This window comes from Protopterus annectens, chromosome 8.part0 (genome assembly GCF_019279795.1).
Source record: "Protopterus annectens isolate FY-2018-M chromosome 8.part0, PAN1.0, whole genome shotgun sequence".
Classification (NCBI taxonomy): Eukaryota; Metazoa; Chordata; order Ceratodontiformes; family Protopteridae; genus Protopterus; species Protopterus annectens.
In genome coordinates, this window is record NC_056741.1 from 1,309,482,853 (window position 1) to 1,309,507,583 (window position 24,731).

General features: G+C 39.8%; 1 protein-coding gene across 2 annotated transcripts in view; it reads left to right on the top strand.

Annotated features, from left to right (window-relative positions):
* CDON (cell adhesion associated, oncogene regulated) overlaps nucleotides 1-24,731 on the top strand; it is a 717,042-nt gene that overhangs the window by 539,007 nt on the left and 153,304 nt on the right. For both annotated transcript variants that reach the window (XM_044080828.1, XM_044080827.1), the window contains exons 9-11: nucleotides 1,074-1,375; nucleotides 6,386-6,560; nucleotides 10,034-10,162. In XM_044080828.1, coding sequence (XP_043936763.1) covers nucleotides 1,074-1,375; nucleotides 6,386-6,560; nucleotides 10,034-10,162 — 606 coding nt within the window. The remainder of the gene's footprint in view (nucleotides 1-1,073; nucleotides 1,376-6,385; nucleotides 6,561-10,033; nucleotides 10,163-24,731) is intronic.

Sequence of the window (24,731 nt, forward strand, 5' to 3'; positions counted from 1 at the left end):
TGTGTGTGTGTGTGTGTGTGTGTATCTGTGTATATGTGTATTTGTATATGTTTTATGTATGTATATATATATATATATATATATATATATATTTGTTGGTATGAAAAATATCACCATTTTGATGTGTGAGTTGCTGAGCTCTGTTTTAGGCATCAGCTATCTACATGTGCCCTGACTGTAGCATTCCTTCCATAAAACACCACTGTCCAGATAAGTGTTTTCATTACTTTTTTTTTTTCAGGATCTTGTTTGTGAAGTTCATCAGGCCCAGCATTTAAACTTCGGTTCATCTCTATTACTTTTCTATGTGATGTCTGAATAAAGGTACATTGAGAATGGTTATTAAGAGTTTTCTGAGCCTTACAGTGCCTTTGATATTTCATAATGCAGCTTCACAAGTAGTGAGTTTCTTCATCTTGTATTTAACTGGGTCTGTGATATTAATGAATTCTTCAACTTGGAAGTAACAATTCACAGTCATTGATGGGTGAGACTGTTGCATTGTTTATCTTTTATATCCCAGTTTTAGCAGAGCAGTGAAGATTTTGATGGCTTGTTTGAAAAAATGATCCTGTGCTAACAAATTTTCTTCTGTGCAACCACGTTTTTGCTACCTAACAAGAGATTTATGTTAGTTTGCTCATTGTGTGAAGGCAAAAGTAGTAGTACTGTGCATATTAATACATTAATGCATGCATGCATGCTTGGGTACATCAAGAAAATCCAGATGCAGGGGAAAAAACTCATGTCTTCTGACAGAACACTGCTAGCATACCTGTAGGCTTTTAGTAGTAAATGTACATTTTGGGGGGGGGGTCTGTTTTAACAGGTGCAGAAGTTGTAGGGTTGAAGTCATGTCAGTAGTTGTTTAGTTTTGAGATTTAATATGCATTTCACTAAAAAAAATACATGTGTCTTCATCAAGGCTGATAAGAGGATTTAGAATTGTTAGACTCTTGGCAACTTCTGCAAGTTGATCGTGCAGCTACTTGCTGCTAGGGAGCCGATACCTGGACTGGGATCTATGAAGATAGCTATTTCTACTCCTCTTTTTTTTTCTCATCTCTCCATAGTTCCAGCAAAAAGAAACACAAAACCAGAAAAGATCACTCCACTTCAACGAGCAAGTGAACTTGCCCAAAGTGATGAAGAAGATGGGGACTTTGATTTGGAAATGAAGTCAGCACAGCCATCTTTAAGTGAAGTAGCAGCTACAGCACAGACAGAAAAATTAGTTAGTGATGTCTCTCCTCCTGAAGCTCCAGTCATCCTGAGCTTACCACAAACCACAAAGCCTGACATGTATGATCTGTTATGGAGGCCAGGACATGATGGAGGCTTGCCCATTAATGCCTACTTTGTAAAGTATCGGAAGGTATGAAGGTTACTGTGAAGTTAATGCAGATGAGAACTGGGTAAAACTGTAAATATTTTACTTATAATTTTTTCTCCTAAATTGTGAAAAACTGGCTAAAGTTGAGGTGCAGTACAGCATCACAGTTGAACAAACCATGAACTGAGATTTTTGTAAATCATTTTGGCTATGTTTATATGTTCATTCTTCCATAACATATGTAGGTTGTATTGGAGTATAGTCCCTAGTATTCCACAGAGTAGTCTTGCAGCTGACTTCAAAGGACTGTGTGCACCTGTTATGTTGCTAAAATTTCCGTAATTATTCCATCTCTTCTTGGTCTTATGATTTATGATAGTTATGGAGACCTGTCAGGAGAACACTGCCTGATGATGGACTTTGTTGATACTAACTGTGTAGCCAAAAGTTATGTAATGGATGCTGCAAGTAAAGCAGCATCTGTACGTTGTCGGTCTACACTGACTCATCATGACTGCATTTGCCTAAAGGCAGGGTTGACTATCAAGTAAGTGGATAGAGAAATTGACATCTCTCACAAAACTGAACTCCTTGGATAGGTAGAAAATGCATCTGTGGTGCTCTAAGCAAGTACCTTGCATAGGTCTAGTGAGACTGTACATTAGGCCTCCCAAGAAACCTATTGGTTAATCATGTACAGCCCTCTGCAACACTTTAATTAAATGTGTTAACGAATTCCATATATGAGGCATAAAATAAAATATAGTGGAAAATTCTGCAGTAAAAATTAAATAGTGGAATTAGAGACTCACCAAGTTGTTAAACCAAAAGGAAATTGCAAACAGCTGAAGTCATGTCCATCCAAAACAAGTGCACTTAACTCAAAAGCAGCTTTCCCTCCTTTGTTTAAAACTTGCCATCAAGACAGGAAATTTTAATAAGGTCTTCCAAAACTATCTAAGAGTGAAGCAAATGAAATTAATGCAATGTACTAGAACTAATTGGTATCACTGCGACAGAATCTGCTGATGCAGCTAACATACTAACAAGAAGATTTGGAGCAAGTTTTACACCTCAAAGGAAAACTCGATTTACTCTTTCTTTGCAGTAAAGTTCCACTAAAAGTAGAACTGAAAAGTCACCCCGTGCCCTCAGTAAGGGTAGAAACATCCGTTAAACTGGACTAGATAAAATGCCAAGAAGCCTAATTGTGCAGTCAGAAGTAGACTAATGTACTGCCTTGCACACACACTTAATGCAGCATTAAAACCTGATTGCATCCTTCATATGTGGAAGCAGGTTGTTGGACTTGCCGTCCACAAGGGAAGCCTTTCCACAGACCACTCAGCCTGACAATCATTGTACAAGGTGTTGGAAGGAATCTTTTTATGGAAATTATTCAGGCAGATATACACAACCTCATCCTCTTATTACCTAACCAACTGCAGTTTTGGCAGAAGTAATTCTTATGTGCTTAAATTCATAAATTATCTTACCCCACTGCGTACCCTTCCTCATTTGTGCTAACTCCAACCCTTAGCATTAGGGAGACCGAGTTTAGTATCCTTAAAATGCCACTGTGCAGACAGATTGTTTGCAGTTTATTGATCCTATTTTTTGGTTTAATCAATTAGTGAAAATTGTTTGTTTTTGGCAGTTTTACTGATTTATGTGTGTGTGTGTGTGTATGTATATGTGTGTATGTATATATATATATATATATATATATATATATATTATTTGTATATATATATATATATATATATATATATATATATATATATATATATATATATATATATATATATATATATATATAAAACATGGATGTGTGTGTGTATGTATATATATATATATATATATATATATATATCTTTATACATACTTTATCAAAGGTTTATTTCTTTGAACCTTCATTTGTTGAACCATATACAGCATACACTTCAACAATTGACTTTCACAGGGAAAGTAGTTTGTTCAACATTAGAAATTTGCCCTTTTCCTCTAGTGTGAGCTCAGAGTGGGTATAAATAGTTAAGGGGGTGTAGGGTTGTAGGTGCTTTGAAATACTGTGCTTTGTGTGATGGTCTGAATGCTGGACAACTCGTAATTTGTTGAACTGAACATTCGTGGAAGTGAATGTTTGCTGTATATGGTTCGATAAACCTTAGATAAATTGATGTAGTCCCTATATATATATATATATATATATATATATATATATATATATATATATATATACGCACGCACACACACACACACACACACACAGGTTTGCTATCATTTTAGCAATTGTTAAAATGTTTATACATAAAATAACACAACCGGAAAGTCGCAAAATGAGAATGCCGATGATCACTTGTGCAAACATTGTCGAACATTGAATCTCCTGACCTGTATAAACACAGGAACAAGTGCTAACATGGGTTCAGAAGGCGGTACAAGTCTGGGTGTTCATACAAATGGTCATCAGCATTCCTGTCTTGCGATCTTCTGGTCACATTTTGTGATTCGTCTTTGTGACGGTCACAAATACGATAATAAATCATATGTATAGTACATACACCCAGGCATCTACATATCTATGTGGTTCACATTTGTTCTGTTGAATAGTTTTTGCTGAAAGTAATTTTCAACCGCACATGCTGACTTTCATTAACTGATCGCACATGCCGACTTTTATTACTTTCTGAGACTGTGGCGCAGTGGTTATCAGGGAATTGGCCCTTCTCCAACTGTAGTTCACTCTCACAATTGGCATGTATAAGGGGTTTATATCACGTAATCGAATGAGGAATTTGCCGAATACGTAATAGTCGACCCCAAAATCTCGAAGTAATGAAATGCCGAACTGTTAAAAATGTAAAAGGAACATTATCGAAAAGTTTTAATTGGCCCAATGGTATTGGGTGACGTAGGACGTGCTTGCGGCATTGCGTCACTGCTAATCTTTTCTTTAAATTTTAAAACAAAAGTTACTGTTATGTAAAGTGGTAAACAGAATACATTTTTAACAGGAAAATGTATAAATGTGCACTGTGTTGAAATAATCTAGAAGCAATATCATTATTTCTGGAAGTTAATTAACACCATATGTAAATAGCAATGCAGGCCGTTAGACTTTGTGTGTTACAGAGCATAAATTCTCCAACTATGGCCAAAATATCACAATCCACTCCTGGCATTCTAGGTAACATTTACGAGAGACTGATGTCTCGGAAAAATAGGGCAATGTCACATGTTGATGGCTAGATGGTAAAAAGTATTGGTGTTGTAGATTAAAGTTGTCACATAAATGCAAAGGGAGAGTTGTAACATTACAAGAAGTAGAAGGGGAAGTCTTGCTGAAATCAGTGGCACACCAACATAGTTAAAATATAACTGAAGTGGAAAAGTATCAAGTGTACCATACAGTAAGGGAAACGGCTTGATTGTGTAGAAGTACACTAGTAGTGGACGATGTAGTTGCAAGCACTTCAGTAGAAATTACTCTGTTTGCCATCCAGATGTGCTTCAGCAAGTAAATTGTTAGACATCAAAGGATAGTTACTTACAGAGCTATAGAAAGTGCACTCACTAAGTTCAGTAGATTCTACTAAGTATATGTTAAAGGAAGGAAGTTTTATTCAGAAAAGAAAGGTAGATTTAAACAATAATGTGCATGTTCTGGTATTTACCACTAAAGAAAACTTGCAAGACTTATGCCGTAATAAGATCTGGTTTAAGGATGGAATCTTTCTAACAAACAAAGACTTTGTCACCAGTTGTACTTATTACATGGATTGCTGACATTCCCTGAAAGTACTAAAAGTTTACCTTTAGTATATTGTTTAATGTCTAAAAAAATCTTTCAAGGCTTACAATTATTTATGGGAATGTTTGCGTTATCTTCTGTTCAGTGCGAGCCTACTGTGCAATTTATTCTTACAGACATTGAGATGGCAGCCATAGAGAGTGTAAAGCATAATTTCAGCAACATGAACAGTAAAGGATATTAATTTCACTTCAGTCAGGCAGTGTGGCGTAAAGTTCAAAGCCTTGGTCTTGCTACACTGTATGGCACAAGTACAAATTTTCAGCTAGCAGTAAAGAGACTAATAGCATTAGCCTTCATAGATGAAAGTGAAGTAGTGTCTACTTTCCTAAGATTCGTGACACCATTCCATCTGAAGGCAAAGATCTTTTGACATATTTCTCGGACGTTTATGTTTTAGGACGACCGAGAAAACATGCTAGAACCAATGCTACTGCAAGATTTCCACCAATATTCACAGCAAATTATCTACCTTATACATATATGTGTGTGTGTGTATATATATATATATATATATATATATATATATATATATATATATACATACACACACGCACATCAAATAAATAAAACAAAAAACCTGCAATCAAAGGAAAGCACCATAGTAAAAAGTATCCAACAAATGCAGCAACCAGTGCAACCACCACGGCTGTCATAAAATTGAAACTTTAATACAGCAAAACATTCATAAAGATTGTTTTGGTTAAATCAGTATCTCCAGTGACTAATTGCTTGTATGGAAAGTTTGATCTGATGAAGGAAACTAAGTTGTCTGAAAGCGCTAATATTTATGAATGTTTTATGGTATTAAAGTTTTAATTTTATGATGGCCATAGATTTTGCACTGGTTGTTGCATTTATTATCTATAATAAATACACACACACACACACACACACACACTCCCTCTCTCACAGACACACACACACACACACACACACACACACACACACACACACACACACACACACACTCATTCATTTATATTTATACATATTTGTCCCCTTCGGTCCAGGTGTTATTGCCTCCCAGTTTTTGAAAAGTGAGGTCTATTGTTAAATTGAGGGGCTTTAAAGTTGCAGTAATTTTGAGGGGTAGTTCTGTATGATTTAACACTTAACTTATTTCACTGACTGCTGTAATGCTTCAAATTCTAGCACATTTTATAGGCTTGGCATTGTTTTTGCATGTTTGTTGCATTTTTGAAATACACCTTATATTTTCTAATTTATGTCCACAGCTGGATGATGGTGGAACAAGTGTAGGGAGCTGGCATACAGTACGTGTCCCTGGCAGTGAAAACAAGCTACATATCTCTGAGCTTGAACATTCCAGCCTGTATGAGGTTCTTATGGTTGCAAGGAATGCTGCTGGTGATGGTCAGCCTGCAATGCTAACTTTCCGTACTAGCAAAGGTAAAAACTGTTTCCAGCTTTGTGTGTGTGTGTGTGTGTGTGTGTGTGTGTGTGTGTAACTTAGTCACACATTAACTTTCTAGGTACTATAGCATTTGGTGGGGGGGGGGGGGCAGGTGTTTGACCCAGTAATGGTACACTCCTGTGTAAGAGGTCAATGCTTTCCAGCTGCCATTTTTGTTTTTAAGTCAGGATTGTGGTATTATAGAGATTTTTTTTTTCATGTGATGGTGTAACCTCAAATGTATTTTATACTAAATAGTGGGGTGAGGTGGCACAGCCTCCGCCGAAGGAAAACCACTTGTCTTTGGAATTTACACTCTGAATGCTGTTTGCAGATTGGTTTCACTCATTAAGATCACATTTTGGGTGGTTGATTGCGTAGGAGCTGAAATTTTGTCAGGCAGACATTTTTTTTTTTATTAATGGGGCTGAGGCAGGATTGCACAGTGTGTGTGTGTGACATTTCTAATCATGACAAGGAGTTTGCTGGAATTTAACTGAAATGTACTTAGATTCCTATTTCGTGTTGCAGCTCATACAATGATATGAAAAAGAAATTGAATTGTCTGCAGTTGCATGGAAAAAGTAACACTAAAAATAGTACTGTACTATACATGCTGTATTTATTTAAAATGTTGCACTTTGAAAAAACAAAGGTGTAAATGTCATACATGGATAACAGCCATATGTAAGCATGGTAAAAAAATAAGCTGTTAAGTTCAGTTCATGAGTTAAAATGAAACCTGCGACAGAAAAGTGATACCAGCAACAGAAGAGGAAAGAGTCCCATAAGCATATCAGATATCCTAAAGGTAGTTGAGCAATGTGAGCAGGTGGCAAGAAAGTTTAGGTTACTACTAGAATGTATCAGTAGGTACATTATGGATTGAAAATAAGTAGTTATTTCTCCTTATAGATAATTAAGACAACATCTGGTTTATTACACTGGAGAAATTAAAATAAGTATTGAGTTCAAATATATGGGATATGAAATGGGATGAAGCAATGGCCAGAGAAATTGAAACAAAATTAAGAAAAGCTCCTAATTGGGAAGCCCTCAGCCCAGATGTAGTACCTAATGTCTGACCAAAGGAATTAATGTAATTGCACAAAGATGCACTTTTATGCACGTCTTGAACAGACACCAACCTGGTTAACAACAGGAAAAATTATACACCTCCTTAGTAGTGAACCTGTAAGCCATCCTAAAAACTGTAGACCAATAGCTTGCTTTTCAGTAATGTGCAGGTTATGTATTGGAGTTGATGCAAGCAGAGTTTATAGTCATTTAGATAAAAATCATTACAGTAGCACAAAAGAGTAATAAAAGAAAGTTGTATGGAACAAAGGATCATTTGTTGCTAAATAAAGCAAAAATAGAGAATTGTAAAAGGGGAACAATTTAAGTAAGGCATGGATACATTACAAAAAAGCATTAGACCGCATCCCATAATCCTGGATAAAGGAGTGTTTACAGATGTATAAGATGCATCCTACGTTGCTCAGTTACAGTAAAGTTGCCATGAAACAGTGGCAGACCACTTTGCGGTTAAGCCATGGCAAAGGGCAAATTCTTATCCCAGAGATAAAAATTCAAAGGGACGTTTTCCAGGGTGATTCTTTGTTACCTCTGCTATTTTGTTTTGCCCTTAACCCATTAAAAGACTTCTCATCTACTTTTTGTGGATGACTTAAAACTGTATAATTCATCAGACAAGGAGTTTGAAAGCACATCTTGAAGTGGTTAAAAACTTTCTCAGATGACATAAGAATGTCATTTGGTCTTGATAAATGTGCTAAAGTTAGCTAGAAGGTTGCGGTACCAAGAAAATATCAATCTGGGACAGGAATGTGATATAAAGGAACTTGAGCAGGGAGAGTGTATAAATATATGGGAACCGCTGAAAGATTGGCAATAAAATATGAACAAATGTAAATAAAATTCAGTAAGGTGTATAATTCAGAAGACTAAAACTAATGTTGAAAACAGCCTTGATATTTAGGAATGAAGTCCAAGCTGTAAACCAATTTACTCTTCATGTTCTGACTTGCGGTTTTGGTGTAATTGACTCGCCCCAGAAGGTAATGGACAATTTGGTTAGGAAAACATGAAAATGCTTCACACTTATCAAATGATAGCTAAAAATCAGTGTAAAACAAGATTGTTTTCTTTGCTGTGAAGGAGGTGTAGGCCTCCTTGAAATTTATTCCATGTATAGATCTGTAGTTGTGGGACTGCATGCATATCTGCTGACCTTTTTCGATCCAAACATAGTTAAAGTTTTAAAACATTATCTCTCTGCCTAGTTTGGTAGAAACGTTTCAGTGTTGGGATTGGAAATCAAACCAGAAGTAGAAAAAAATTGATCAGCAATTGAGTGTGCCAAAAACAAAAGAAAGAATATGAGGAGAACAATCAGATGAGAAGAAAAGAATTGTGGAAAAGCCGTAAATATAGTGGCAAATATACTGCCATTTTTGAGGGCATGAATGTATAGTATGATAGTGGAAGAAAAAAAAAACTTTCTGTATTTCAGCTAAAATGGAGAAAGAACTGTCAGAGGAATGTTTCAGTTTTGAGTGTTAAGAGGGGTAATGTGTAGTAAAGAATGAATTTTGAATTAAAAATGTGCTTTACTTAGCATCTGTGCATCTGTTTTGGGTAGTAAGGAGTGTGAGAGAAACAAAAATGATAGGAAGATTTTAAAAGTAGTATGGAAATGAAGTTGTAACAAAAGTAGTAGTGGGCAGAAATGCTGGAAAGGAAAGAATATGAAATCAGGTTAAGTTTAGAAGTTAAAATTAAGTGAAATTGATGGAAATAATGGTATAATCATGGACCAATGCTGCTTTGTGTATTCTTGGAAAGAATTAAATGAAGAGCTGAAAAGTGCTGGAAAAAAACGGAAGGCAAATGTTTGAGAGGTTTAATGAGATGGGGGATTTTCTTTGGAGAATTTTCTAGGATAAGTTAACAGTACAAGTTAATATGAAATAAACTAATATAGAAAAGAAAATGTAGTACATGCAATGAGAAAGAAACAACAGAAGAGCGTTTTTGTCAAAAGAATGGGATGTTTTTGAGAAAGTTTAAACATGAGTCTTAATTGGAGGGATTTGGAAATATAGATATATATATGGAAAGTAGGAAAAAGGAAGGAATGTAAAATTGACAGATGGAAAGTAGGAAAAAGGAAGGAATGTAAAATTGACAGATGGATCAAGTGTCCTTTTAGCAACTGGGTATTATTGAAAAGATGGTATGGTAATATCTATATAATAAAACTAGAGAAGATGAAGATGTGTTGGATGAAATAAAGATGGTTTTGGAAGAATGGATGGGAGGCATAGAGGCACGGGTAAAAATGTGAAATAAGATAATGTGATGGTTATTATTCTGACAACATCTTTGTTTTTTTTGTTTTTTGTTTTTTTTTTAAGAATAATGCTTTTTCTGTGCTTGTTTTCAGAGAAAACATCATCCTCAAAGAAAAGCACCAAAACATTGCCATCAACAACTGGGGTTCCTAGGTATCCGGTTATGGATGTCCTGAAAAGTGATCCAGTAAAGAGTCCTGATCCATCACGACATAGTGGAGGTAAGTTTCAGCTTTGTGTCTGCATCAGCAGCATTTAGACTAAATAATCATCAGAATCGTACAACATTTTAGTGTATAGTTGTATTCATCGGAGACTACATTTTGGGACTATATTCAGGAATGTTTCATTACATCCTTTTCATCATTTGTAATATGCTATAGTAAATTGTGTAGATTTATACAACATTGCACCCATTTTAAAATTCTTAATAGGGTAGTCCAAACCTATTCTGCATTTTTGGAATGGTTAAAAACTTGCAGTTGGTAGGAGGAGTCTGTAAAGTATATACTGTTTGCCTATTTTGAAAAAAGGAAACCATGTAAAATTCGCTGTTGCAGTGTCCTGGTCTGTAATTCTACCTGTGGGGCATAAACAGGTTCTTATAGTTTTGTATAGACAAGCCAGTATTCTTGAGGGGAGCACTTGGTATAATTGAAGGTATGCTAGCCTCTATATTGTTCTGCTTCTTTTAAGCACTTCAGCTGATGGTTTCATCCAGCTGCAACTTGCATTTTTCTTACTGTGTATAATTTGTAGGTTGATCCATTTACATTTTCTATAAACCGCCACTTCTTTATACTTTCTGAAAAAGCAAGGTGTCTAAAAGTGTGGCTTTGTGGCACTGCTTTCCTGTCTGTTTACACACTGTGCTGCTTTCCTCTGCATAAGATACTAATAGACCAACTCATCTCTAGATTCTTTGTTTGTTAACACTAATTTCTGTTTCTTTCCTTTTGCTTTTGCTGTCTCTAACTTCAGTGCACACTCCGTAAGTATCCTTCCTCTGTTACTGAGCATGCCTTGAATCTCTGTAATGGATGAACATTATTTCAGGTAAAGGTTCTTTCAGGTCATTGCCATTCTTTTAATGATATAATGATGTAACAAGAGTATGCTGAGCTGGGGATTGAGTAAAAGAAGAATGAAATATTTTGGACCTGCACAAAAAAAAAAAAATTATTGATTTGATTTTTTTATTTGATTGCAGAGATTGTTTTGGTATGATTTTTGTTGCCTACTGTTAAATGGTGGTAATGCTCCCTTTTCTGTCCACCAAGAGCAGAGTCAGCCCAACTTTTCATTTATCATCTTTTTATATAAAAGTATTTTTGGGGGTTGCAAAGGAGCACAGCAGGCAATGTTGTCAGCTCCCAGCAAGAGCTTCCCCGGTTTGAATTTTGACTGGAGTGCCTTCTGTGTGGAATCTGCATGTCCTCCCTATGTTTGCATGGGGTTTCTCAGGGTGCTCTAATATACTACCATATCTCAAAGACATGCAGTAAGTAGACTGGACACTCTAAATTGGCTATAGGTGTGAGTGCACGTGTGTGGTATGAAAGAACTGTGGCAGGTCTACCGACTACTTGGCAGTGTGAACATTGGTTCAAGATGATTGTCACCATTGAAGTGACACCCCAGACCCAAGTGGGGAAAAAAGGGCTTTGGATAGACGGATAAAAGTTTTTTTTTCTTTCTTTCTCTGCGAGTTATTAATGGAGTTTCACATGTATGAAATCAATTAGCTTAGAAATTTTACAAGTGGCAGAGTATGGATCCAACCTTGAGCAATACATTACATGTAGTGCAGCCATTTTGGGCTGTCCTGAGATTGTGATGCATATGAAAGGAAAAATCTGGATATGTGCAAATATTGTACAATGCTGCACTGCACTTAAGTGTATCACATAATAATATGTACCTGCTTTAAATTTGGTTAGCATCCCAGACCGAGATATTTTTTATGCTAATCGTATTTGTTTAATGGACAAGTACTGAGATCCTCAGCAATCTGTCTGAAGTCTGGTTTGCCGCCTTGGTAATGTTATTGCCTTCATCTTCCAACTTTTATTTCCATTTAATCTTTTTGTTGTATTCTAGCAGCCCTCTTGGCAGAAAGATGAGATCATGTTTGATCACAAGCCTGCCGGTGTGACATCATTGGGAAAAGTGTTATCTGTTGCACTTAGAGCAGCAAATCTCTAAATGGATGCAGAGTTTAAGCAGGTCTCACCAATTGTGTATTTTTTTGTATTCGCAGAGTAAAACTGAACTAAGGCTTGTGTTATCTGTATTATTACTATTTCCTTTTCTTGATGGAACAGGTTGTCAGGTCACTCAGTTAATGTGCTGTTGCCACTCTGCACATAACATGTGAATGTACATAAATAGACCATCTTCTGTGTTAGATGTTTATTTTTAGTTCATTTTTGATAGAACTATTTTGTCTGCTTTAATAGTGAGTACTTCTGCATCTTAAATTAATTTATAAGGTTTCATTGCTATTAGCACTTTTCCAACAAGATGTAGCATTTGTACTGTGGTACACAGAACTGCAATAATTTCTTTTAGTGTTTTTAACTCTAGCTCCGAACCATAAGAATTAGACATGTAGTTTCCTTTTGTATGGTTCTGTGTAAATGAGTGTTAGTAAAGTGTGTTAACAAAACACTATGGCAATGAAAGTGATTCAGCCTAAATATGAAGCGTGGATTTGTATCCTTAATTGTTTGTGTCACATTCTGAATGCCCGCATGCCATTACATTAAGGGCTCTGTCTTAACACTACAGTTTTAAGCATACTTTGTATGCTGTTTGCTTTATATGTATTACTGCTAATGCACACAGGTAGGGTGGAACAATAGCGTTGGTGAAAGAGTAGATACTGAGTTCAGAAACTTGAAATACAATATTGTGTCTATTTGCAGTTCAAAATCTGATTTATTGAACTGCTACCAGAACTAGCACAGGTTTACCACCTCCTTTTAAGAGCATTTGGCATGTACAAGGTGTACGATAGCATGTCTTCACATGCATTTAACTGACTTTTTGCTGGTCCTGCCTAAGCCATACAGGCATAAGAACAGCGTGCAAAAAGGTAACAAAATGGGGGGGACAGCTTGCATGGTAAGAGCTGCAGTAATAGGAGCTAAATCTAATGTTGAAGTCCAGATGGGAAGGGAGTTGGCCAGCTGTAGAAGTATATATTGAAATAGCCTGATGTTATCATAATATCACTGATTCAATTTTTTTTTCTAAAGACTCCTGAGTTTAGATGTCATTTTCCAGTGGTCCACACCAAGATCAGGTTTTGCAGCTGTAGTGCTTTTTGTTAAAAAAAAAAAAAAAAAATGTTTTCCAACAGCATATTATGTTTAAATATATAGTATGCCATTGTATATCTCTCTCTGCCAAACCGAGAACTGAAGGGAAAGGAACCAGTAGTTTTAATTTAAGTGGACCTGGTAAAATTTTTTTCATTGTTCTGTTGACCCCAGTAAAGTGATGTGGAGTGAATAACCGCAGTATTGCATAACAGTGATTATCCAGTGAAACAGTTTAGGGTTTTTTTGTTTTTGTAGCAGTAACTCTCAAGATCTTCATTGTGCTGTTAAGCTAGTAGCACTGTCTTGTAGGAGGACTCTGGGAATTAGTGGCATAGTGGGGCACTACAAAGCTTTTCAGCATGGGTCACCTGTGAATGGTATATTTAGAGATGTGTAGCAATGAGTGCTGTCAGCATGTGTACATTTTTTTCCACTAAACTTTTGCCTGAAACACAACTGGGGGTTGTAGAGAATCAGTGATATGTACAAGTTTATTGGTTACTATTGCAGTAGTGACAACCTTTGGGAATTTTGCCACAGAAGGCCTGGCATCTGGCCTAGCTTCCTTAGCTTTTCACCCTCTCCTTGAAAGCTGGGAAGATGCACTCCCATATAGTTGTCAACAGAGCTTTAGTTAAAGATGATGTCTGCCACTATTGCCTGTACTTTTTTTTTGTTGTGTATGAAAATTTGTTTCCACATAAGTTGCTAAGTGTCAGTGTCCATCGATTTGACCTGACTTCAGTAGTACTGATATGTACCACATGGTGGGAGAGAATCTTCCTATATTGTTGTGTGCACCAGTTTATAGCATAAGGAAGTGTTGAGTGTCATTGCTGTTCAGTGTCAAGAGTTAATTACTGCATTACTTGTAGGAAGCAGTACCTACACAGGGAATTGTAGACACTGCTCATAGAAACAGAATATTATGCTGCCTTCTGTCCCCATTGTGCAAGGCTCATACAGAGGACTATTAAATAGAAAGCAAAGTTTCTTCAGGACTATAGGAACCAGAAATCTACACACCTCAGATGCCTTGTTAAAAAAAATAAAAGTACTACTTTAGAGAGAGAGGGAGGGAATATTGGAGTCTGGCAATGTATCCATTGAATCTGAAGGCCACCCTAAGCTTGAAGGCTGCAGTGAAATGAGGTACTTCTGTAGCTACTTACTTTAATGCCAATGGACAAGCCTGTGGCAGTGTCCCCCAGGAGGCTGCCATGCATTCAGAAAATGTCATATTCTCCCGAGTCAAAATCCTACATCAGTAGCTTTGTCTTGATGCCTGTCTGTAGATATCTGGTTTAAGTCTGTATTCTGATAGCAGGTACTCTATGAAATCCACAGCTCTAAATTACAAATCTTTAGCACCCAGCCACAGGCAGAAACCTGTAAGGTAGCCACCAATCCACACATGCAAGACCAAGATGTCTCCCAATCTTGGATGCTGTCTTCTTACCTCAGTTTGAGCTGGGCAGTCCCCATTCCCATTTCTCCTGTCAGGCCCCGTCATGAGACCTGATCATGCTGACTCTGGTCTTTTTTTTACTTTTCCTGTGTAGACTACATCCATGATCAGATTAATATTGGTTTCAGGAATACCTGCTTTAAAAATAATAGGAAGACATCTGCCTAGGAATCTGATTTCACTGAGTTTAAGGGGTAAGAACTAGCTACTGTGAACCAAATTACCTCCCCTCTTAACTATGAGTCAGACACTAAGTACACTTTTGCATCCCTGCCAGGAGCATCTTATTTATCAGTAACCCCCATTTATGTGAAGGATTACTTAAAATGTGAGTTTTAAGAATTACTCTAATGTCCAATAAAAGTATAGGGAACTTCTGGTTTTGTCAGAGAGTGACACGTCTGGCAACTATCTCTCCAGTGACAGAAGTGTTTGGGGATGCATTTATTAGTTCATCCTTGGAGCAGGACTCCCAAACTCCTTGCTTCCAGGAACCCTGACCATTTTTACAGGTTTGTGGACTTTTGCAGTTACCTGTACAAGAGTCCTAGTTGTAAATCAGCTGTGGAGTCCCTTGATTCTACCAAGGGTTCACCTGGACAGCTTTAGAAATAACATATATGGAAAGAGCATCTATGCCTTTGCCACTGTGATCTTTGGAACTCGATTGCCAGCCTTTTGTTAAAGTACTAGAGAACTTGCCTGTCCTAATGGAAGGACAAAGCTGAGAAGATAGACAAATTTCTAAGAGGTAAAATTGTGATTATGTTCTTTGTGTTTCACTGTTGCAGTCATCACATTTGGGTTATCTGCCTGCAGGTAGCCCTCAGCTGACCTGAATACCAGTGTCTTCGGATTTTTGCGTCAGATGCTGTCGCTTCTTCCATGATGTCATGGGTATAAAACATGCAGCCGATGCCATTACATCAGTCTTTCTTGCCTTGCGGTGCCCAAAGCAATTTGCAAGTGCTGGCCGGTCAACTCCTGAAATTTTCATTTTCAAGTTTCAGACCTGAAGTCTTCAAAAGGATAAGTACCCCATTGGGGATCCTTTTTTCCTGCTCTAACCGATGTCAGAAAAAATTAACAGTTGCCTTGCCTGTGGAAAGCAAATACCTCGTAGAGATTTTCATTCTTACTGCGTCACCTGTTTAGGCCCAGACAACAATGTCCCTCGCTGTCGGTTTTGTGCCTTGTTTAATGACCAAACTATTTGTCATCGGGCTATTTTTGTAGCTAAATACTTTTGTTCTCGATTTCCGTACTCCGAAATGGCTTCGGTAAGCCATCCGACTACCGATCTTCTGAAAAAACTTAAGGATAAAGACAGAGACAGACCACATAGGTCCAAAACTGCCGACAATGCTTCCGATAAGCTAGTCGCCAGTCTGCCAGTACTCAGTGAGGCGCTTTCGCAGCCCCTGATACCCGCTACTACAGATTCGCAGACCTCTGCTGAGACCCATTTGGAGTCCGGTATGCCACGAGATGCTTCTTCGACTATGGAACATGTGGATGTCTCTACTTTGGATGGGTCCAGAGCCGCTGTGCAGGTATCAGCTTCTCAGGGTGTATTCAGGCATACTGATTTTCATATTAAACCAACGACTTTGTTTCAAACTAAGAATACTGAATTCCTCAGGCCTAAAGCTCGTACTAAGCCTAGAAAACCGAAGACCAAAGCACTTTCTCAGGCCCATATGCCTCAAAAACAAATGATTAGAATGGCTGAAGACCTTATTTCCTTAATTAGGGGAAGCCAGCCTTCCCCCTCTAAGAGACCTAGAACTGATCTTCTTTGTGGTTCTTCTGATCAGGAATCTGATATCTCTGTTCCTTCTAACTACCAGGGTTTACCCTTATCTACATATGAGGATTCTGATGCAGAGGATTCCATTCCCTCTGCTTCCCCTCCAGAAGATTTTTCTTTTGGTGAAACCTTGCATAACCTTGGGGATCATTTCCGCTGGGAAAGCCAGGACTATTCTCAGTCCAAAAAGAGACTTAGAGAATTTTTAAACCTGCCTCAACACAGGCCTCTAGCTATCCATCCTGTTCTGGAGATTGTAGATGATGTTTTCTTGGAATCCAGCCTTACCCCAGATACTTTGCCTCCAGCTCCCAGGAAACCTGACAGGTACTACAGAGTATCTGACTCTCTCAAATTCCTTTTCAAGAATCCTACTGCGGATCCAGAGACCATTTCCCAAGGACCAAAAGGCATTAAGGTTACTACTACTAAAAAGTCCTACCCCTTCTGATAGGGATTCTAGAGCTTTAGACAGAATGGGGTAAGAAGGTATATACCTTTTCCTTGGCCATTAGGGCTTTAAATTGCCAGTTTCATATGTTAAAGTATCAGCAGCATATTATGGGATTAATGAAACTGAAAATTATGTTGATTCCTGACTGTTCCGAACACAAAGATTTACAAGAGTTAATGCATTCTGCTGACCATGTAGGTAAACATACTTGGTGGTTACTGACTTGAAACTGTAGTTTTATTGGCCACTAGGGGTCATTTCCATAACTCCTTCATCTTCCTCTCTTAAAACCTAGTTGCCTCGTGGTTTGAGCGTCTTTTCAGGCTTGTTGGCTGTTGGTGAAGCACCCTCCAAGAGGAAAAAACGCTGAGAGAAGAAGGGAGCCACTTTTGAGATTTTAAGTATTTTTTCTCTGTTTATTTGCTAAGTTTTTCTGCATAGCTGCCTAGCTTGAGCATTTTCTGGCTTGTTAAACTTGATTTCTGTATTAGTAGCTGTATTTAGAGCACAACCAAAAGCTGTTTGCTGAATTTCCTGTTTGCACTTAATTTTAAATCGTTTTTTTCTTAAAACTTGCATATTTTCTGTCCCTGACCTAGCACTCTTGTGTGGGGTCATTTACTGCACTGTTATAACTTGATATTACTTGTGAACCTCTGCTATCTCTGTAAAAAACAAAACAAAACAAAAAAATCTTGCTTTTTTCCCACTTTTCTGAGAGTTAAAAAAGTTCAGTTACAGGCTTGCTGTTCCTGAACTGTTTGAAAGTTTCTGTGAGGCCATTTTGCTTGGGCTGAAGGAGGGTCTCTGTGTTTATCAGTGGGAGTGACTAACATTGAGCAGCTTCCCTGCCCCCCGGAGAGGTGGTTACTGACTTGAAACTGTAGTTTTATTGGCCACTAGGGGTCATTTCCATAACTCCTTCATCTTCCTCTCTTAAAACCTAGTTGCCTCGTGGTTTGAGCGTCTTTTCAGGCTTGTTGGCTGTTGGTGAAGCACCCTCAAGAGGAAAAACGCTGAGAGAAGAAGGAGCCACTTTTGAGATTTTAAGTATTTTTTCTCTGTTTATTTGCTAAGTTTTTCTGCATAGCTGCCTAGCTTGAGCATTTTCTGGCTTGTTAAACTTGATTTCTGTATTAGTAGCTGTATTTAGAGCACAACCAAAAGCTGTTTGCTGAATTTCCTGTTTGCACTTAATTTTTTTCTTAAAACTTGCATATTTTCTGTCCCTGACCTAGCACTCTTGTGTGGGGTCATTTACTGCACTGTTATAACTTGATATTACTTGTGAACCTCTGCTATCTCTGTAAAACAAAACAAAAAAAAATCTTGCTTTTTTCCCACTCTTCTGAGAGTTAAAAAACTTCAGTTACAGGCTTGCTGTTCCTGAACTGTTTGAAAGTTTCTGTGAGGCCATTTTTGCTTGGGCTGAAGGAGGGTCTCTGTGTTTATCAGTGGGAGTGACTAACATTGAGCAGCTTCCTGCCCCGAGAGGTGGTTACTGACTTGAAACTGTAGTTTTATTGGCCACTAGGGTCATTTCCATAACTCCTTCATTTGTCCTCGGAGGAGTGGTTTAGGGCAGTGACTTGTGGTTTGTTGGCCAATTTGGGTCATTTCCTGTCTTTTCCAGCCCCCTGCTATAAAGCACGCTTTAGCGCGATTTAGCCCGATTTAGCCCGATTTAGCGGAGTTGCTACTGTTGCACACTAGGGCAGTTAAGCAGGATTAAACTATTCGGTCTACCTAAAGTCCACTCGTCAAATTTTCCCTTAAAACTACCTTCCTCGAACTATACTACTGATCTAATCAGCGTATCCTATAATTAAAAGAGCATCTCTACTTTACACCAAGTAGACTATTCTCTATCTTTTTAACGTAGCGCTTGCTCCCACAGTGCCTATTTCCTTGATGCACTCTTGTCATAGATAGTACCCCAAAAAGGAAACCCCCATTTCTCGGTCACCCACGTCCCCCGGAATCTTTTTAAAGTTTTTTGTCTATTCCTTCTAGCATGTCGAGGGATCAGTTGCTAGTGTCCTCTCCTGCTCAGCTGGTGAACCTGGGAATATTGAGGCAATGTTACAATTGCCTCATGTACACAGACAACCCTCTCCTCCTCCCACAAAACACAAATACATGAGAGATGCAACTACATGGCCAAACTGGAGGCTGAGCTCTCTCAACATAGGACTGGCAAGACCAGTCAGGAGGAGAAGGTTACCACACACACTATAGACCCAGTCTCACATATTACCATTACAACCTCAAATCATACACATAAACACACAAAGACATACTCGAGGCTCTGATCAAAGTGTACCAAAACAGCAGAGGCCACCAAAGCAGACACCCAAACAACCACCACCTCAGAACACAACACCTGCAACACATAGACCTCACTGTCAGAGTGTCAAACAGTCACAGCCCTTAAGGCCAAACACAATGCCAGACACACTAGTCATTGGTGACTCCATAGTCAGACACACTGACGTCCGCCACCAGACTGAGTAAGGAGAAGGTCACAGTAAGCTGCCTGTCGGGCGCTAGAATCCGCCACATAGCAAGCACTCAGGTCTCTCAACAGCAGGTACAAATATGATTCAGTCATTGTCCACGCTGGTGTAAACGACCTGAGACGTACCTCCTTGGACTACATGAAAAGAGACATTGAGGAGCTCTCTGATTATGTAGCCCAGACAGGTATGACCCTGACCTTGAGCAGTATCCTACCTTCACCAAGAATGATGCCACAATACAGAGATAAGATGATCAGCTTTAACAATTGGCTTAAACACTGGTGTCATTCAAAGGGGATCCAGTGTCTGTCTGCCTGGGATGACATGCTGGACAAGCCACGCTGAAGGGACGGCTTGCACCTGTCACCCTGGGATTCCGGATATTGGCAAAGGCTCTTGCCACCCCATAGTGCCTTTTTAGGCAAGGCTCAAATTCTAAACTTACCACCCTAGAACACAAAAAGGAAAAAACTAAGGGTAATGCTGCTCAATGCCAGAAGTCTAAATCTCAAAATGCACGCACTCGAGGCCCTTCTCAGTATGGAGAACATCGATGTCTGTGCTGTGACAGAAACCTGGTTCAAGGCTCCTGAGAGCACCCGGCGCTATCAGGTTTTACCTCATATCATGCCCGCCCCAAAATCTGGACAATACCAAGAAAGGAGGGTATCCATATTCATCAAGGACACCCACACCTCAAGACTGGTGGCAACGCACGATGCATCGGAGACCATCCAGGTGCAATTAACCATAGGCAAGACTGCTCTGCAAATTGTAGCATGTTACAGGCCACCCTCACAAACTCAGGAACCTCACATGGCCTTCCTGAAAACACTAGAGGGATAAATGTATCACCAAACACCATCATACTAGGTGACTTCAATTACCCTAATATAGACTGGGAACACTACTCAAGCCCAAACACCCTAGCCTAAAAGTTCCTGGAATTCATAAACTCAAATGCCATGGAACAACTAGTCACCATCCCCACAAGAGGAGATAACATACTTGATCTCATCATCACGAGCATGGGAGCACAATGTTCAACACCGGAGGTGTACCCCTCACTGGTGAGATCAGACCACAAACTAATCTTGCTGGAGGTCCTCATCCCACCCCACCTGAAATAAAAAGACCACAGTAAAGAACTTCTCAAAGCCGACTTCACACTTCTAAAGACTAGTGTGGTCTCCTTTAAGGCCCCGAGTCAAAAAACAGTACTCAAGCCGCTGAATCACTTACAAATGCCTTCTACAAGCACCTGCAGGACTGCATGGATAAGGCAATCCCAAGCAAAACAAAGACTCTTTGTACCAAAGGCAAGCATCCAGTCTGGTGGACCCCAGCCATAAACAAACTCTACAACAAAAGGAGGAAGCTACTACAAGATAGAGCAAAATCCTTAAAAGGTAAGACACCCTTGATCACTATAAGTAAAAACTAAGAGCTCTCATAAAATCATCCAAAGCAAATTTAGAGAAAAATAGCTAAAGACTCAAAAGACAATCATAAGGCCTTCTTTAGCTATGTTAGAAACCTGGGAGGAAACTCCCAGATATGCTCAGAGCTAGTTCAAAATGATGTGAAGATTACTGATCCTACAGACATTGCCAACATACTGGCTGACAGGTTCAGTGCAAACTTCTCCCCCCCCAAAGGAGAGATATCTATACCAAACGATTGCAGCCCCCAAACATCTCCAGCCCAAGTGAGAACTGCTCTCTCCAAAGCAAAAACACACCATCCATGGGACCTGATGGTGTCCCCGCTGTGTGCTCCATGAACTCAATGAGGAATTAAACCCACAGCTAGGACAGCTGTTTAATCAAAGTCTTACCTCTGGATACGTACCCAGGAGTGGCGCACTGCAACTGTGGTACCACTTCACAAAGGCGGTGCCTCCACCGACCCTGGAAATTACCGCCCATTAGCTTGACAAGCCTTATCTGCAAAGCCATGGAGAGGATCATAATGGACCTCATAAATAAAGACATAGGAATTTGCAGACTTTGGATCCAACCCAGTTTGGCTTTGTCAAAGGCAGATCATGCCTTTTAAACTTGGTTGACTTTTTGAAACAGTCACCAAAGCCATTGATGAGGAAAGGCAGTCCATACAGCCTACCTCGATCTGGCTAAGGCCTTCGATACAATACCCCATTCGGGTATCATTGAAAACTCATCAGCTTAAATGTCAACCCATACATCACAAGATGGGTTGCAAACTGGCTGAGTGACAGAACCCACAGGGTCAGAGCTGCTGGCGCCATGTCAGACTCAAAGCCTGTCACAAGTGGTGTCCCTCAGGGCTCAGTCCTGGGCCCACTCTTGTTTGGCATCTACTTTTCCAAGTACAAGCAAACACAGGAGGGTTATGGCTGACAAAGTTTGCAGATGACTGCAAACTGGCCATAGTAGAAAACACATCTGACACAGATATCCTTCAGAAGGGTCTCACAGAAACGGATAACTGGTGCCAGAGCCACGGCCTAAAGTTAAATGCCAAAAAATGCATAGTCATACCCTTCAAAACAAGGTTACCCCTAGCTACCAAATAGGTGGCAATCCACTGAGCACAGAAGAAGTTATCAGGGACCTGGGGACCCAGGTTGATAGTAGTCTGTCATTCGACACCCATGTAGCTAAAGTAGTTAGGAAGACCTTCTACATTGCCCACCTTATCATGAAGGGATTCTCATCTAGATCAAGGGAGGTCATAGTCTCCCTTTACTCATCACTCATCAGACCAATGATTGAGTACAATGCCCCATTCGAATGTATCTGACCCGACACTTGCAGCAGCTGGAGAGGCCACAAAGTTCCTCACCAAAAGGATAAAGGGTCTCAAAATCTGTCCTATGCTGCCCGACTGAAAGAACTCCAGCTCTATTCAGTCGCCACCGCTTGCTCAGAGGTGACCTTTGCCTAACATACAAGGCCATGTCAAACCCAGATTTGATGAATATGCTTCACCTCAAAAATCTAGATCCATCAGAGCCACAAGGGCGGAGACTTAAACCTTGACACGGCTATTAATAGGACGTGCTGGAGGGATAGATTCATCACCCAAAGACTCCCTATGCTGTGGAACAAAATCCCGGTACATGTGAGGCAGAGCACCTCGCTGGCCTTGTTCAAGAGAAATCTTGACCAATGGATGGGAGATCGCAGATATACCCCAGGGATTACCTCAGTGTCACTGCTCGACAGAGGCACAGAAAAATAATGGGTATAGTTCCCCATACTAAAGGGGTGGCCTAAGCCACAAAACGATGGGCTAGGCTTGTAAATGCCCTCGGGCAGATAGCCTAGTATGAACCTATGAACCTATGAACCTATGATGCTTTAGAAGCATCTTGCAGGGCTGCTGTCACTGGGTCTGTACTTAGAAGGCATGTTTGGCTTAAGGAACAAAACTTGCCAGATCATATTAATGCTAAATTACTGGATGCACCCTTAAACCAAGAGCACCTTTTTGGCAACAAAGCAGAAGAAGTCCTCAAAAGGATGGAGGAAAAAGCTAAATCTATGCAAACTGTTAGATTTCTTACAAGTACAGCCACCTAGATTCAGTAGGCATTGGCCTTAAAAGAACTGGTCCTTCCCAGTCCCTTCCAGGCCTTCTCGGTCCAAACCCAGGAGCAGCAGACCACCAAGACTTCAGTCTCAGACTATGCACAGATCTAAGCAGTGGGGGGCCCCACTTCCAAAGCAGGGAGTAGTAAGCCACCCCCTATGGAAAGATGGCACAATGACTTATCCTTAACTCTACCAAGCCTTGCTCAACTACTTTCTCCCTTAGGAGGAAAGCTCGCTCTGCATGCAAAAAACTGGGAACTCATTACCCAAGACAAATGGGTTTTAAACAGTTTCCCCTAGGATACCGATTCCACTTCTACTCACTCCCAACCCCAAGTGGATGGCCAGACCTCCCCCCAAACCAATGGGTGGAGGCCCCAAAACAAGTGCTCTCTCTCCTCAGTATCACGGCTATTCAACCTGTCCCAGCAGAACAAAGGGGACAAAGTTTTTATTAAAGACTGTTCCTGATTCCCAGAAAAGAAAACTCCTGGTGTCCTATCCTGGACCTTTCTAGTCTCAACACCTTTCTGGTGGTTCCAAATTCAAAATGCTAACTCTTCAGCAGCTTCTTCCTGTGCTAGCCAAGGATGCCTGGCTGGCAACTCTAGACTTAAAAGAAGCTTACCTGCACATCCCAATAAGGGAATCCTACAGAAAATACCTATGCTTCAGGGCAGGCAGTTCTCTGCACTTCCCTTTGGCTTATCTACTGCACCCAGGGTGTTCACAAAGTGCCTAGCTCCAGCCATTGCATTTTGCAGGCAGAGAAATATTCAGATTTACCCATACTTGGACGATTGCCTGATTCAGGCATAGAGTCAGGACTTGCTATTACAACACCTGGCATTTGTAAAGAGACTTCTAACTTCACTGGGGTACACCATCAACGAGAAGAAATCACACATATTACCCTGCCAGCAGATTTTATTCCTGGGAGCAAGCTTGAACACAACTTCCCATATGGCATTCCTCACTCCAGAGAAACAAGTTCATTTGACAACCTACTTCAAACTACTGGCCACAAAAACCCAGCTATCTGCAAGGAAAATCCCTCAAGCCCTGGGGTTCATGGCCTCTTGCATTCTGTTAATTCCATATGCAGGACTGCATATGAGTAAACTTCAGAGGTATCTGAAAAGTCTATGGTGTCAACATTCTCAGAACCTGGAAACAATGATTCCTATCATTCCTTGTCTAAGGGCAGAGGCCTGCTACCACAACAAGGGACTCCCTTTCACTCTACCCCCTGCCGCCCAAACCCTAACAACAGACGCATCAGACTATGCATGGGGGGGGGGGGCTCACATGGCAGGGCAGTGCATTCAGGGCAAATGTAACCCAAATAAGATGCATCTGCATATCAATCAAAAAGAAATGTTAGCTGTACAGAATACTCTGACAGTCTTCAAAGACCTTATTCTTCCAGGACAACTAGTGGTAAAGACGGACAACACCACAGTTATGTGGTACATAAACAAGCAGGGGGGGACCTATTCCTACCTACTCTGCAGACTAGCCATGGCTCTGTGGAACACAGCCTTGATCTACCAAGTGAACCTACAAGTTCAATTCCTGCCAGGCAAACTAAATTCACTGGCAGACGACTTAAGCAGAAGTCTCATGGACCCACAC